Genomic DNA, 17,629 nt, shown 5'->3' with positions numbered 1-17,629 from the left:
CCTAACCCTTTGTGGTTTCGTTTTTCCATAGTTTTAGCCTAAAAGTCAATCCGTCGTAATTAACGATTGACTTTGCGATAAATCACAAATGGTCCAGTGGTTTGTCGAATCAAAGATAGTTATATGATGGTAATCATGTGGGTTTAAACCTCTAAAAGGGCTCCCTCTGATTCCCACTCTAACTAGTCCAAATGTCGAGTCAAACGTGTTTAGAAAAAGTCAACAAAAATGCTATTTTGCGATTTCTTGCATAATCGATAATGTAGGTGATATGTAACCTATTTAAACACTCATAAGACATGATAATAAGTATATTAACTAGTCTAAGCTTGTTTGATCCGACCATTTACTGTTTTGACCCGGTTCGGAGCCAAAAGTCGCAAAAGCTTTGACTTTTGCTTTGACTTCAGTTCTGACCCGTTAAAGTTTGATTTAGATATGCCTTAGGACTCTCTTAGGACCAGGTTACATGATGGTATAAACCTCTGTGACCGGTTCGTTGTTTGTCCGAGTCTTTTACACATTTCCGTTAAATGCTTAAAAGTTGACCGTAACGCCCTTTTTGATTTAAAACGAGAATTTCGGACATGTAAAAGAATCATGACCTTAGTTACTGATTTCTAAGCATGTCCCTAAAATTTCACGTCAATCTGAGGTCCAGAATAAGAGTTATGCTAAATAGCGCAAATTACGAAAACTTTAGTAATTTAATAGCGCAATTAGCATAACGCCTATCTAAACCTGGATTTCGACACCAAACTTTCACTCACTGATGTAAAATAATATTTTGGGATTTTTAAAGATTTTTAATTATTTTTAACCTGCTCATAACCTGCGGTTATGACAACGGTTCGGTAAATACCGAATATACCCTTTTCGGCCATAACTTGAGTTCTACAAGGTCTTTTGACCCGATTCCAGTTGCTACTGATTTTAAATAATAAATAAAGTATTTTAGACCTTATAAACTGTTCGGGAAACTCAGATTTCCTGTAGAACTCAGAAACCTCTTTTATAATCTTTAAAAAGACCGAAATACCCCTACGGGGCATAATATGAACTTAAACTCGTTACAGGCATTATGGAAGGTATCCTACTGATACCACAACCTCTTTAAAGCATATTGACTTAGGAAACCAGTGTAGGACTCTTGCGGTTACCCGTTACGCCTTTTGCGCGCACGGTTCGGCTTATGTAACTAGTTTACATAAACTAGCCGAAACGGGTCAAACCATATTGTTTTGACCCCAAAATACAGAGTGTGATTATTATACCCCTATAAAACAAGTCTTCAAACTTGTTGGGTCAAAAATCACATTCCATTCCCGGTTTTCTCCTTTCACGCAATTAAACCGTATCTATCCTTTGAAACTGACCGGTCTAAGCTACGGCTAAATTAAAGACCCGTTAGGATTCTAATAGGTTAATTTAAACCTTCGTTCCAGATAAGGGGACCAGTAAAAGCTATCTGCAATTTATTTCAATTAAGGATTTATACTTGCAAAGGTAAATACTTTTAACTTATTTTCTGTTATACGGGCTTGGGTTACGGTATTTAAAATACCGCTTGGTCGGGCAATTGACCCCAACTCATTAGTAGTTAGGTATTATCAATGTGACCCGTTTAAAAACTTGTTTTGTTGGCTTTACGCCTTTGGGAGCTTAATGACCATGTCTCGGATATCCTTGGCAGCATTTTACGAAATGGCCACGACCCTGACATCCGGGTGTAGGCGTATACCCGGCATTATGTCCATGACTATAAAGGTATAGCCGTTGGTTTTCCCGCCACGGTTTTATACTATGTGGTGTGTCTATTAAACTTTAACCCGGCACGACCCGGGCGACCAAACGCATAGTAAACATGTAATTCTTTACAAGATTTAATTATAAATTATCCCAAGTTATAAAGAGTTTGTGCCTTGTGCATTTAAACCAATTTTATTTAACATTTTACAAAAGTGTCAGTTGAATGTATTTACCAGTGTAAACTGACGTATTTTCCCAAAAAAGACTAAATGCAGGTACTATGCGAAATTGGCTGGGATTTCTCCTAGCATCATTAGAAGTCTCGCAAGCTTAAGATGTCTGAAGTCTGTTGAACAATACTTTATTATTATTATTGATCCCCTGTGGATTTTATTTCAACAATGGTGATATTTTGATATTACACTTAACGTTGAAATATATTTATCTTTATGCTTCCGCTGTGCATTCATATAATTGTGTGGTTTGACTATATTGTTGCCAACTACGTCACGGTAATCCCCCACCGGGCCCACCGGTGAGACACGTGGAAATCGGGGTGTGACAGTTATTAAAAAACCGGTTTAAAAAAAACCGTTTTTTCACCCAAAATAAAAACCGGTTTTTTTTTTATAACCGGTTCCGGTTTTTGAGGTCCAAAACAATAACCGGTATAACCGGTTGGGACCGGTTTTTAACCGGTTTTTCCCAAAAAAACGGTTTTTTAATAACCGGTTCGGTTAATAACCGGTTTTTGAAGTCAAGAATAGTAACCGGTATAAAAACCGGCGGTTAAAAAAAACCGGTTATAAAAAACCGGTTAAAAAAAAACAGTTTCGGTTTTTTTTCCGGTTTCGGTTCTAAAACCAGTTTTTTTTTTACACCTCTAGGTGTGGGTGTGGGGGATAGGTGGTGGGGGTGGGTCCCACATGTATATTTTAAATCTTTTAATGTTAAATTTATTAGTTTTTTTTAATGATAAGGGTGTTTTTGTAATTTCACACCCACTTAAAACCAAAAATTCTAACCCAATCTACGCTAAGGACTATCCGAGAAACAGGAGGGCAAACGTTGGAGACTATAGTTGTAATTTTAGAAGGTTAGGGACTATAGGTGAAAATAGAACAAACCACAGGGACTTATCTGGGTATTTTTCTCTAAATATAAATATTAATATGATATTCCCTCCTAAATTCTCGATTCAATTTAGCCGATTTTAAGTGGGGCTGACGGGGGATTGTCTTCGACATGAACCCGGTGACCATTAAATCCAGTACAAAGAAAGTCACCTTCCAAAAAAAAAAAAAAAAAAAAAAAAAGTGGGTAACTGTTGCCACTTTCATATAAACTAAAATTAGTACCCGGCGCAATGCTGCGGTGTTCTTACATATCTATCATATTCGATGAAACCCAAAACTTAGTTACATTAGATCCTCAGTTACATAACCAACTCTTTCGCATATTGCCAGTGATAACTCGAAAGACCGAAACAAACTGCAATAGATACCAAGTATTTTGGAATTTTGTTTTACACTGTACAACTTAGGATAATTACATTTTAGCGTATAACCAATGGTTTTTTCTTATTACATGCTCATGGCTTTTGATGAGGCGTCTTCTTCGCCTTCCAACAGTTGCCCTTCAGCTTCCTGCGAAACATGAACAGACCATAGTGCGGGTTAAACCAAACAAACGCATATAAGCTTGGGCCTAATTACCTGAGGTTACACGCGTTTTGGGTAAAAAAAATCCATAACAGATGTCCAATGATCAATATCCAACATCTGGGATGGATCATATAAACTACTTACAAAGATTATTTAGTATGTAGATAATTGGCATATATTATTCATAACTAGTTGTAATCTCCTAAAAATAGGAGGTCTGATTTTGTATATTTATATTGGTGGATTGAATGTGAAGTGCATCAACCCAATTACTTGTGCATGGCCATCGAGTTAAAGCCCAAGTTAACTATTGTTCATTTAATTTACTTGACTGCTATATTGTTTAGAACATTAAAAGTTTTGGGCCCTGAGATAACGGGCATGTGCGATCGCTAAGCATGGCAATAGGTCGTGTTTGGGATAACTAGATAAGTATTAGTAATCTTAGTCCTACACCAACTTGTAAAACTGCTTTCAATACCCGGCCCAATGCCAGGCATATATATGTCTTACATTTGAGTGAACAATGCTGACTATTTGTGTAATTTATGTAAGCCGGAAAGCCAAATGCAATACACGTAAACCACAAGAATCACCCGTATACTTAACTCTTAATATTATACAGACGAGTTCACTATGTTCTTTGTTCTTTTATTATATCCGAGAATCATAAATGAACTCACGACCATAAACGTAAGAACTTTACATGATAGTTTTGCTCAGTTAGTTTTAATATTCTTACTTTTGGTCTTGTTTGGTACAAGCCCCTTCAGGATCGGATAACTGAATAATAGAGTTGTCCACGACATGAAAACCTGAGCAAACATCTCATCAAGATTGTTGTTGCTTATGACTCGCTTGATGCCCCCAACGAAACATACCACATTCAGCAACACCATGACCGTTAATGGTATCATGAACATCTTCGCACCTTCAAGATCAAACGTACCATTCTCATATCTTTCTAGCTTTTCTCGATCAACCACTTTGTTTGTCAGTCTGAAATTAGCTTTCACCATCCCAAATGACTTCATCATCACATCAAGACAACCAAACAACAACGCGCTGACGCATTTTATGAAATAGATCCTTTGTTCGTTCCACCATGTCGTTAATGATCCATCGCTCGACACCACTTCGTACAAATGTTGCAAAAGTGAAGAAACGTAGACCACGGCAAACACTTTAAACCATGGATCTGAAGCCTGGAAATAATACAATTGTATTAGTTATCAAGTTGTTTGACACACGACGGAAGAAAAAAAGTGCTAGATACGTTATAGCACATAACGTTTAGATAAAACCAATACAGAACAAAGTTTATAATAATATCATAAGTTTTTTTTTTTTTTATAAAAATCATTTTATTTTCATTTCAATCACCAGCGCAAATTACATAAGGATAGCAGGTAGACGAGCAACAAACCGCGCCGTATCAAAACCAACAATTTAAATAAAAAATAAATTACTTTAAAAAAAATTACCATTTTACCGAAAAACTGTCGCTAATCGTTTCCTACGCATTAATTTCCAATGATTTTTTGCGTAGGAGACGACCCAGTTTTCTAGTAGTTTAAATGACAAAACGAGTTAACCATTTAAGTAATCGATCTCTATTAATCAACTTTAATAACAAAGAATATTGGCAAAGTTATGATTGAAATTTACCGTGGGATACAATGGGACACCATTAAGAAAGCACAATGGCGGTATGGTGCCATAGAGCAGAAATGCAATGGACAAAAATGGTGTGAACATGAAGTATGCATAACACATGCTTTGAAGGATTGACATTCTGGACATCCCATAGACCAAAGGGTTGAACCGGGATAGACCAACTTGAAGCAAACCAGATGACCATTTCATGAGCTGAACCATGGCGTCTTTCATGTCGATGGTGGTGGAACCAAGGAAACATGCTCTCTTAGGATATAGATACACCGACTTCCATCCTCTTGTGTGCAACAGATAACCTGTGAAACTACTCTCCAACAATGATTCATATGAGTAACCAATTTGTTTACCCCATTTGGTGTTGTCTTCGTATGAGCAAGAAGCGAGCTTCTTGGTCTCTTCTAAAATGGCGGTGGTGAATTGGTCGGATTGGTTATCTTCGTTTTCCGTATGATTTAATGAATCTATGAACTTGGTTGAATCACCAAAGCTCTCTTTTGGATTCAAGAGATGTTCATCTGATGATTAAAACCACAAAAAAAAAATGATCGATAGAATATTGTGAGGTTCAAGTAACTCAAAGTGATACGGAGCTGGTCCAAGAGTTAGTCAACTAGTAATTTTTCCAGATAGGCGGAGAAAACATGGTAGAAAATGTCCTAACATAAAAGGGCCAACATATGCTGTTTAAACCCCTCACCCCAAGTTCGAATCCCTCCCGGAGGTGTTCTCCCATATTTACATAATTTGCACTTAGTAGGAATCGAACCTGAGACCTCACCAAGAGAAAACCACTTAGTGGAAAACCCCCTGACCAACTGGGCTATACCATATTGGCATATATCAAGTATGTGTATGTTTTAATTTCGAAGATTTGCCAATACCTTCTAAATTTAATTTTCTGTTTTCGCTTAGCGTCCAACAGTGGCGGACCCATGGGGTGCAGATGGAGGGTTCAACCATATTTTCAAGTAGTGCGATCGGGTTTTTTTGCCTAAAAAAAACACTATTTTTTTTCAAAGGGTGCGCCCGCCCACCCATCCGTCAAGGTAGGTCCACCCCTTGCGTCAAAAGCAAAAATAAAAATTATACTACCTTGTTGATTAGGAGATCCATACAAGGCTTTTTTCTTCAAGTAATAACCTGTTCCTGAACAAACTGTGCCTCCAATTCCATCCATTCCTTGATATTTTGTCTGAATATTAAAAATTTAAAAATATGTTAGTTAGAAACTACAACTTTTTACAAAGAATTCAAAGTAAAACATGCAAAAAAGTGCTTTTACCTTGTATGCAGATCTTGCTTGGCCATCATATATGTCTTTTTGGCTAACATTATAGAAAATTTGTGGGTATTGGACGAATGCTAGGGAACTAGAAAGCTTTGGATCAAGATGGAAGCACATTGCTTGTTTCGCGGATGATGGTTCATTGCAATACATGTCGCAATCCAACACAAGCATGTATGGAGCGTTGCTCAAAACTCCGGAAACACGAAGCTGTAGAAAGAGTGTTAGGCATATATATGATGGATTTTATGACCCAAAGATAAAAGAAATTTGAAGTTTGTTGTTGCATAAAGCTTACAAGAGCATTTAGAGCACCGGCTTTGAAACGATGAGGAAGAGATGGTCTTTTTTCCCGTGATACATAGACCAAAAGAGGCATTTGAACTTGGTCGTCCCCGTTCCTTTGCTTTTGGTTGTCATGTATTATCTGAGTTAACGCAAAACGAAAGATGATCTTTACTAGTAAGATTTATTAAAGGGGCTGGCTAAACGTACCCCTACATGAAAACATTAAATCATGAAGGTATTTTTGGCCTTTTAATATGAAAATGAGAGATATTACTCATGTGATAAGGCAGGTGGGGTATGTTTAGCACAACCCTTGTTTAAATTTTTCAAAAATTAGTTGTTGAGGTAAGATGATAATTTTTTGGTGTTTACACATTTTTATTAGTAGCGTCTTGCGATCATGATGATTAGTTCGTTAAAAAGGAACATAATAGTTGAAAAATGCATCACAAAAACCATACCGCAACACATGGTGGCCTATCGTTGACAACCGTAGCTCCATTGGTTCTTCGCTCAACGTTGTCTTTGAATTGTTCATATGCTAACTGCATGCAGAGAAGTTGTAAACATCAGCTAGACCTGATCTCTATTTAACAATGATATATGTACCTTCACAATTTTTAATGTTTTTGCAATAACTAAGTGTAGGTAGTTTACAAATTGCTTTATGGCTGTTTATAACATATTAACATGTACATGTTGTAAAGTGGCCCATAAAATATATATTTATTAGTGTCAATGACCAAAGTATGTATAAACATAAAGTTGTATCACAACAAATTAAGGAAATATCCACAGAAATATAGGCTCATGTTCGTCCTAGTAAGGCTGAAGGGTATGGTATCCTGGAGGTGGTTGTGAAGGGTGATGTGGTGCTCGTGGCCATGATGGCACACCGTCCCCCTTGATTGTGGTTGTGGCCTTCGTGGGGATCTTAAAATGCTAGTTGACGAAATTAATTATCAGGGTATGTGAAGAGTGATTTAAGTCTCAAAAAAATTAAGAAAGAATAACGGTTGTTTTGAAAACAATCTATCAATAATTCTAAATCTAGATGTTTGTCCACTGTCGAACCCTTAATGATGTTTGTCCACCACCATACCCTTAGTGCCACGAGACCATAGGCTCTTTGCTTATAGACTAATTAACCCTTTGGTTATAGACCGACTTGTGGATGGTTGGACCTTACGTGGGCTTTATTATTAGTCCGAAGTTCTTTTTTATATTTATTGATTACTGAGCAAGCTCGTCTAGACTCGAACTTAGCTTCATATTTATGAGTTGACTTAGCTCGAAAGTTATAGCAGTTGATTTCGAGTAGAGGGGGCAATCTTGACCCAAAGCCTTCTAAGTGGGTCAATTTGGGTTACTTTTAAAATTATATGGGTTGGTTTGGGTAAGATATTTTAACTAAATGGGTCACTTGAAATTCCATCTTGTTATTTTAGGGTCAAAGCGGGTCGACAACATTAAAGAAATTGGTCGATGTGGGTTAGTGTCTTTAAAGAAACGGGGCAGGTTTCGGGTCGGGACGAGTTTTGTACCGTTTCGACCCGTACCGTTTCGACACGAACCGTTTCGACGCGTACCGTTTCGAATTGAACCATTTCGACCCGTACCGTTTCGATGCGTACCGTTTCGACCCATACTGTTTCGACCAATACCGTTTCGACCCGTACCGTTTCGACCAGTACCGTTTCGACGTGAACCGTTTCAACGCAAACCATTTCGATGCGAACCGACCCGTACCGTTTCGACCAGTACCGTTTCGAATCGAACCGTTTCGTCGCGAACTGTTTCGACGCGAACCGTTTCGACCCGTACCGTTTCGACCGGTACCGTTTCGACGCGTACCGTTTCGACCCGTACCGTTTTGACCAGTACCGTTTTGACCAGTACCATTTCGACGCGAACCGTTTCGACCCGAACAATTATGTTTTGCATATACATACATACACACAGGATGCAAAGGATGCAACTGTAGGCTTTCGTTTTCACCTTCTCTCACTTCATAATACAGAAACAAACACACTTACACAGATGTCTATCTATAAAGAAACATATGTAATAAATGCAAAACCTGGTACTAAATGCAAAACTTGGTACTATAACAGTGTAACATTTGGTATTTTGCACTTGAATAAATGCAAAAATAATTGTTGTGTTCTAAAAAAACATTATTTTAACTAACCCGACCCGAAACCCGTTATGACCCGAACCCGTTCCGACCTGAACCTGTTTCAACCTGAACCCGTTCCGACCTGAATCCGTTTTGACCCGAACCAAAACAACTCTTTTTTTAATTGACCCGTTTTGACCCGAACCCGTTTTGACCCATGACCCGACCCGTTTGCCAGGTCTAATTTCGAGGGAGTTTTCTTCGAGTTATTTGGCCCTATTTGATCATCCCTCAAAATTTAATGCTGACTTTTTGATCCTAATAATCAGTTACCTCTTTTTCTGAACGGCTAACTCACATACCGTGTAATACTAGTGTTAAAATTTTATGGCATGATAATTTGATTGGATAGTGGGAGTCATCATGAAAAAAAAAAAGTAATAATATATCTTTCTTAAACTATTAAAACTTAACGTTACCTACCTTCATTTTCTCTTCATCTGCTTCAAACTCATCCGTTCTAAAAAGCAATTCATCATGACCATAAGTCGAAAAAAACCACTCCGGACACCTACTTTTGATCCCATATTTCCTACAAAACGGTAGCCAACTCTTTGCAAAAGAGCAAGCTTCCTTCATAGCATAAAGCGTGGACGGCGCACCGCCGTCATCAGACAGATACACCGCCAGTTTATCTAGCGGGTAATCTAGTCCCATGGCGGACAGGACCGTGTTCATAACCTCCACCGTCGGCTCCTTACTGGGGTCGGCGGTGCAGATGAACACGTCCACACCAGGCAGTTCGGTGTCGTCCGGGAGGTTTCGAAGGGACACACCTCGAGCCACTGGACGCCACCGAAAAGCCTGTGTGAGGAACCAAATGAAGGTGAAGATCACCTCGGCGGCGGTGACCAGTGCCCATGGTAAAGTGGGCACGTCACCACCGCTGAATAAGGTGGTGAACCTGTAGTACAAGATGGCTAGTGTGGCTGTCAAGTGGAAGAGGATGTGGATCCTTTGGGCGGTGGCTTGTGGTTGTTGAACGGTGCATGTGTTTAGAGAGATGGTGGTGGTGTGGCGGTCGGAAAATAGTACTCCGGCGGCAGCTGCCATTGTTTACCTGGTGGTTGTTTGATAAGTTTTATTTGGAATGAAGGATGGATAGTGGTTCACTTTTTCTTATATATTGATTAAGAAGCACAAATGATAATCCTATTTTTTGTTTTCATTTTAAGATACTAAATTTTGTTTTATATTAGAAGAGATCAAATATATATATACAAATTCCTCAATATTCTAACATCATATTTATAATCTACCTATATATAACAAATAAATACCAAACCAAACGGGTGATGGTCCACTAACAAAGAAAACGTCTTTAAAATACTAATTGAGATGGAGGTCTTGGATCTAAGTCACACAAATAATAGGGATTAAAAAAATTTATTGTTATCTATAACTGATAAATAAGTAAATAATGTGTTACAAATGTTAAAACAAAAAAAAATCTATAACTAATCTATTATCTATATTAAAACAAAACAAACTTATGCCACTTGGCATGTAATTAGACTACCAGATGCCACGTGGCATCTAATTGTTTCTCGAATTCTTTCTTTGAGCGGCAAATGAATAGACGCTACCTTCACAAAGCTTCTCAAACAATCCGCCCTCAATCTTGCCAAAATTATAAAATCGTTTCCTTTTTCAAATGAATTTCATTGAGAAACCCTAATTTCAGTTTCATCTCTAACTCTTGATTATGTTCCGTCTCTCACACGCTTTGGAATTGTTAGGGTTTCTGCGTTATCAATGAATCGCTTTCTGCCTCTCATTCATTCCTCTATGAATCCGACTCTGATCTTCGTGATAAAGGTTAGATTTTGTCAATGGATCAACTATCGTTCTTGATATTTTAGATTTTATAACTAATAATTTCTTTTGTTTTGTATATCTCATCTTAAATCAGTTGTATCCTGGTTCTCCGATTGTTGTGATCCAGTCAGTCCGATAACAAGGATGTTAGATTCAATTTTTCAACTCCGCTAACCTGATTTGGTCTTTTTTTGTAGTATAGTTTATCTACTCAAATCTAAATGTGTTAACAGGTATGTAAGCTAAAAATATCATTTTTGTTTCTGATTTTTTGTAGATCTGGTATGTATATGATATTTTAACGTTTTTGTTCTTCAATCTGAAGAGAGTATACATGTTTTTTTCTTTATTTGGGAAGCAAATTAATAAAAGAAATTAGGTATTTTTAACTAGAGTTTGTTTATATGAAGGTGTCAGATCCAAATGCCTTTAGAAGTTCATCAATGGCTCGAATGAAGCTCTAATTTGGACAAGTGATGATTGACGATGATAGTAGCTTGGGTGGTGGTTTTGGAAGGATTGGGTGCCGGTCTACCATGTTTGGATGCAACTGGAGGTTGTTTGGTCAGGTAATTCGGTTCAATATGCGTTTCTACGACGTAATTGGTTTACTTTTACAGTTTGATTTGAGTATAAACGGTACAGTTGTTTGTAAATTCTTTTGGATATGAATTATATCTGTGCATTGGTTATTGTATGTATACAAGTATTTGGTTTGATATCCAGTACTTTGTTTATAATTGAAAAGTTTTAAGACGCACACCAAGTGCTTGATGAAATGTTTCAGCAAAAGTGACTTCTATTTCACATATTTTTAATTGGGTTCTTAGTGTTCCATGCTCTTTGATTACAAATTTATTTGAGATGTAATTTAAATTTTCTATAATAGTCTATACATTATATTTGTTACAAATTTATTTGAGATGTAATTTAATTTTTCTATAATAGTTTATACATTATAATAGTTATACATATAAGTTGCTTTCTAATTGTTGATGTCAACTTTGTTCCAAAAAAGTTATGGAATACATTGCTGGAGGAGAGCTATTTGACAAGTTTGTAGCGCAACGCTTCAGTGACCATGAGGTTCTACTATGACGTCTAACTTTCGTTTCTTTGATGATTTGTATTCTGATTAGTCTTCTTACATTCTCACTATGTGCTTTCAATTAAGGAACCAGGTAAGTATTCTTGATTATGTCTAATGGAGGTCTGAACAAGCCAACGGTTCATAATCATTTATCTCTTGGCGATTCGATTGACTTTGTGAAGGTTTAAGAGGTAATTTAATTAGTTTTTTTTTTAATTGATCAATGCTAACTTCTTTTGATTTTGAGTTCTTTAATTTAGGGTATAATATTTTAAATGAAGTTTCACTCAGTGATTCAGTGTTATTAAGTTTAGTGTTTGATATGTTAAAACGAAAGTTTGATTTTGGTGATTCAGTGTTCTTTAATTCAAGGTTACATATTTTTAACGAGGTTTAATTTTGGTGCATCAGTTGCAGGCTCTGCTGAGTTGCAGGGCTCTGCTGCAATTGTTAATTCCTTGGTCATCTGCTGCAATAGTTCAGCATGAAGCTCATTTTAATTTATCTTTTTATATGAGATGTCAAAAAGATTGTTTAACATGCTTTCTTCAATTTCAATTTTCTATATTGTATATGAGGACTCAGTAAAGTCAAACCGTGGAAGCAAACCTTTAGGAAATTACTATAGAAAGAAAAAAGATGAGTTAAAGATCGGGGACCAGCCGTAAATTACTATAGTGAGAAAAATTGAAGGCGCAATTGCGAGAAGAGGGTAGTAGTGGCGGACAAAGACTATGATGCTTCAGTATTTTAATGGCACCGTTGCTATCAGTGATCCTGAATCACCAGTATCGACTTCATTTTCATGTTTTAATTTAGCTCCCAGGTAAGTGTATTTGAGTCTTGCTTCTTATTTTGTGTTACCTTGCATTAGACTTTGATTTGTATTATCTCTTCTTTGGTTTAAGGCTCTGCATTTTGATTTCAATCTGGATAACTAACTTAATTGATATAAACCTTAAAAAACCATCAAATTTTGATCTAAGGTAATTTACCTAAAATTATCGGTTTTTCAGGTGCCATCCTTGCGCAAGAAAGTTCACATGGCCAAAAGTTACGGACAAGTCAACTGTCCCCACAATATTTTTGACTGGTTAACGGGTCATTTGACCTTAAATTGAAATATTTCACTGTTGGTTACCTTACATATAAGTTCTTCAAATTGGACCAGAACTTTCGGTTTGTTAATAGTCAAGAAAGAGTGTTTGCTATTCAAGTGTTCGAGCTCCACAGATTGATAAAGGTATGTCGAGTCAACTACCTATATGGTCCTATGTGGTTTTGAACTAATCTCCCTGAATTATCACTCTTTTTTCTCATATAGTTTTATATAAGTTAAAGTTTTGGCAAGTAAAAAAATAACCATAATGCTACTGCTAATCAAGGGTTATGTTTAACAACTTTCTTTTTCGGCGATTTCATATTTTCCACTCAAAACCTTGTGTAATATCAAATGTACCCACCAAATGCTCTTAGGTTTTATTAAATTAATGTAATATGTTTGGTATATTCGGTAGTTTTAGTCTTTCTCTTAGTATAGTGTATTTATTGGAACTCTATGTTTAATGTCATTGTTTTAATTATATTGTAATAAAGACCAACTTTAACTAAGTCAAACACCTTTTAATATTGTGAATGGGTTGGAAACGACTGGGTTTTATAATATTGTGTTTATGATTATTATTATTATTATTATTATTATTATTATTATTATTATTATTATAAAAACTAATGTTTTGATGATAATATGTTTTTATCTATCTGTTTATGATGAATGAATACCATTAAATGCAGTCACAAAACCGACTTTTGGGTTTCATGCGCCTTCAAGATTAGAAGGTATCCCCCAATCTCGACCGGATTTACCCGAAACCTCACATTTGATGAAGGTATTCATGTTGTATTATACCATGCATAGATACTATTTGTTGAAATGCTTAAATGAGATGTCACAATTTTAATGTATGATGTTCAACCTTTTGTTGTGGTTAGATACTGAGAAATGTGGGGGCAGAGCGGCCTAATTGGCCCCACGAGGACGAGCCATTCATGGGCGTGCACCAAATGAGGCCAACATCGCCATCTCATATGGCGTAACCTGCGAATGAATTGCAGCTGTACCTATCAAAATTTTATCTTATATGGTTCCTTCATTTGGCAAAGTAAGTTACTTTTTAATGTAATTTTTTTAATATTTTTTATTTAACTTTTCTATGGTTTAGTTTTTTGGAATCTGAATAAGGTTGGTTGGGTCTGACAAAAAAAGAAGGAAACTGGCTATAGTCATTTGCCACTGGATTAAGGTTGTATGCACCTTTCTTTACCATGATACAATAAGCAAAATCTTCCTCCAAATAGTTTATTTCTTTGTTAAGTTGTTAATATATATTATTTTAAGGTTAAAAAGTTACTGATGCATATGAATTTGATGTATTTATGACAATACTACATGCTGAACTACTTAATTTGATGTTTGATACGCGGGTCGTAGGAGGAGCCGGTTGACCATCTCTTCGTGTCTTGCCACTTCGCCTCAAGGTGTTTGGGACCGGGTTGCAAGCTGATGTCGTCTAACTGAGTTGTATATGTTTGAAAGCAAAGATTTGGTCGGATATCATTGCCGTGCGGGTGGGTCGACGGAATGAAAAAAATGGTGTACAGTATAATGCAGACTAGAATGTGGAGTATATGACGTTGAAACAACTTAGCATTCAACCAGAAGAATCTGAATATGGGGAGTGCTGTAGAGGAGCTAAAAAGGTTGGGGTACCTTTGGATAAAAAAAAGATCAAAGGCACAGGCTTTGTCTTGGAAAAAAGGAGCATGTTTCATTGAAATTGTTGTGACTTTGGTTATTTGTTCACACTGTTTGTATCTGGAGTGAGGGATAATATGTTGTCCCAAATTTTATTCCATTAAATTTGAAGTCATTTGCGTGGCTTTTCTCATGTGGGCAGTTCCATACTATCGCCCACTAATTTTGATGGTTTTATGACCCGTTAGTGGGCCTTCGGGCGGCCTTTTGATAGTAGGCTTGGGCTACTCATTTATCTATATTTTTTTTTATTTCAGTATCATTTTTATACGTTTATATTAAAAAAAATTTATTACAAAGTTCATCTCAATGGCAGTAGATATTATATGTTTGTGTTAAGCCACCCGCGAAACTCGCGGGATCTTAGACTTTTATTACTATATATGTTTTGTTATCTTAATCTCACTTCAGACTCTTTTGTTTTTGTTTTTACCTTTTTCCCTAAAATTGCTTTCTACTAAATATTAATCATACCATGCATAGCATTAACGCATTTCGTTTACAACTTTTGTGACACAATGTTCGTTAGTACCTATACGTAGATGAATTCGTTTGTATTATGTATTACTCTACCTTCATTTCTTAATGTATTTTTTTATGTTCACACTGCCAGTGCAAGTCATTTTGACAAAAGGCATGAAAACGTCATAATGAAAGTTTCATATACAAAAATTTAATGTGTAATGAACATCATGTAGATGTACTATTGGGACGTGCTCAAATCTCTCAAAATATTAGGCTTAACAAATCACACTTTAACGCTTCTATGTTTAAATTATTTTATGAGTTTAGTTGGTCTTTAGCCACCCGCGAAGCTCGCGGGGTCTTAGGCTAGTAAATAAATAAATGATTGCATAGTGTGTTAGATGTATGTGAGTTAAAATTTCATAAATAATCTAATTAGAACAATTATAAAACTTCAAATTTGTAATTGACCTAATTAGAAAAGTTTTAAACCTTGGTTATTATTTTAGAAAGTTATCATTTTTATCTCAAAACATAAAAAAAAAAAAAAAAAAAAAAAAAAACCATATTTGGTTTGGGATTTGCCATCCTTTAAAAAATGTCAATTGTTAATAACGCCCTTTAGTCTACGACGTTTTCATGTTTAATTAGTTTAATTATAATCTATCACTACACATTGCTTAGACGGCAAGAGGGATATATAAGTTAATATTCCATTTGTTTTATGTCAAGTTTTCCTTGTAATAAATTATTTAAGGAATATTAGAAATGGGAACCAATGTTTTAAAAACCGGTAAATACCGGCCGGTTATACCGGTATTACCGTTTCCAGATATAAATCCGGTATGAAATACCCCGGTAAATAAGTGAAACGGCATAAGGTTTGTACCTGCGGTAAAATCCGGTATACCGGTTTGAAACGTAATACTGGTACCGGCCCAGGGTTATTTTAGTTTGGGTTGTTACTTATTTTTATTATATATGTTACTTATCTTACGTAATTTTGATATATTATGATTATTCGTAACTAAAAGTTTTTATTTAATATTGTATGAAACGAAAATAGTTATCATCTAGTTGATGAGGATGGCGATAATAGTGAATTTCATCTTTTATGCGATCATGAACTTAATATATTCAATCAAATGGCTTAAACATATCGTACACTTTCATTTTGAAAAAGCTTGTTGGAAAATTGAATGATTTTCGATTATATTTTTGATAATTTTTTATTATGGATTTACTTTTGAATTATCTTTTAATATGTAATTATGCATTTTTGGATTAACTTTTGTAATTTATGAAATTACAGAGTTAGCTAGTCAACCCGGTTGAACCGCTCGGTACAACCTGGTTCAACCGGTTGAACCATTTTTTAGCCTAATCCGGTTTGATTTAAAAATCGGTTTTTAAAACATTGATGGGAACATTTACGATGGACCTATTAACCAAACTACCAAAGACGAACCGCGGTTTTGATGCTATATGAGTAGTTGTTGACAGATTAACCAAGAGTGCTCATTTTATTCCAATTCGTGAGACTTATACGTCAGAAAAGATGTCAGAAGTTTACACTAATGAGATAATAGCACGCCATGGGGTACCGGTATCCATCGTGTCCGATAGGGATACTCGGTTCACTTCAAATTTCTGGCGAGATTTCCAAGAACAAATGGGAACCAAATTGTTCATCAGCACTGCGTACCATCCCCAGACGGATGGACAGAGTGAAAGAACAATACAGACGTTGGAAGATATGCTACGGGCATGTATAATCGACTTTGGAGGCAGTTGGGATGTTCATCTACCCTTGGTCGAGTTTTCTTATAACAACAGCTACCATGTTAGTATTGGGATGGCACCGTACGAAATGCTCTATGGTAGGAAATGTCGAACCCCGGTATGTTGGGGCGAAGTGGGCCCACGTGAACTTGCCCACCAAGATATAGTACGAGCCACAAATGAAAAGATTGATGCGGTTCGGGCTCACTTGAAAGCGGCTCAAGATAGACAAAAGTCGTATGCTGACAAAAGGAGGAGACCAATCGAGTTCCAGGTTGGCGACAAAGTCATGCTCAAAGTATCCCCATGGAAGGGGGTTATCCGGTTTAGAAAAATAGGGAAATTGAGCCCAAGATTTATCGGGCTATTTACGATTGTTGAATGTGTAGGAAAGGTAGCTTACCGCCTTGAGCTACCGAAGGAATTAAGCGGAATTCATAGCACTTTTCATGTGTCACATCTTCGGAAATGTCTAGCCGATGAGACGACTTATATCCACTACGATGATATCGAGGTGGATGACAGATTAAACTATGTGGTAAGACCCATTGCGATTTTAGATCGTAAGGTGAAAACCTTAAGGAACAAAGAGATCAATCAAGTGAAGGTCAAATGGGAACACAGGAAAGGTGCGGATACCACATGGGAATCCGAAGAGGAGATGCAACGGCTCTACCCTGCTTTATTTGGTACATAATTTGGTTTCGGGGACGAAACCCTTTTAAGGGGGATGGACTTGTAACACCCCCGAAAATATAAACCTTTATATTAGAATTGTAAAGAATAAATAAACAAGAATTAACTAACTAGGAATTTT

General features: G+C 36.4%; 1 protein-coding gene and 1 long non-coding RNA gene across 2 annotated transcripts; one reads left to right on the top strand and one right to left on the bottom strand.

Annotated features, from left to right (window-relative positions):
• Window positions 1-3,992: 3,992 nt before the first annotated feature.
• On the bottom strand, window positions 3,993-9,951 carry LOC110910520 (cellulose synthase-like protein G2). The gene is made up of 7 exons (XM_022155160.2): window positions 9,266-9,951; window positions 7,125-7,208; window positions 6,674-6,802; window positions 6,373-6,585; window positions 6,183-6,282; window positions 5,082-5,605; window positions 3,993-4,618 (listed from the first exon to the last, which is right to left on the bottom strand). The coding sequence occupies exons 1-7, from the start codon at window positions 9,893-9,895 to the stop codon at window positions 4,133-4,135; spliced, it is 2,166 nt and encodes a 721-aa protein (XP_022010852.1). The 5' UTR covers window positions 9,896-9,951; the 3' UTR covers window positions 3,993-4,132.
• Window positions 9,952-11,074: 1,123 nt separating this feature from the next.
• On the top strand, window positions 11,075-13,903 carry LOC110914760. The gene is made up of 6 exons (XR_002578566.2): window positions 11,075-11,229; window positions 11,679-11,746; window positions 11,842-12,576; window positions 12,767-12,993; window positions 13,545-13,639; window positions 13,743-13,903. It is a non-coding gene; the product is annotated as an uncharacterized LOC110914760 (long non-coding RNA).
• Window positions 13,904-17,629: the final 3,726 nt, after the last annotated feature.

The sequence above is a fragment of the Helianthus annuus genome, chromosome 15 (assembly GCF_002127325.2).
Source record: "Helianthus annuus cultivar XRQ/B chromosome 15, HanXRQr2.0-SUNRISE, whole genome shotgun sequence".
Classification (NCBI taxonomy): domain Eukaryota; kingdom Viridiplantae; phylum Streptophyta; class Magnoliopsida; order Asterales; family Asteraceae; genus Helianthus; species Helianthus annuus.
This window is presented reverse-complemented; position numbering and strand designations above follow the sequence as displayed.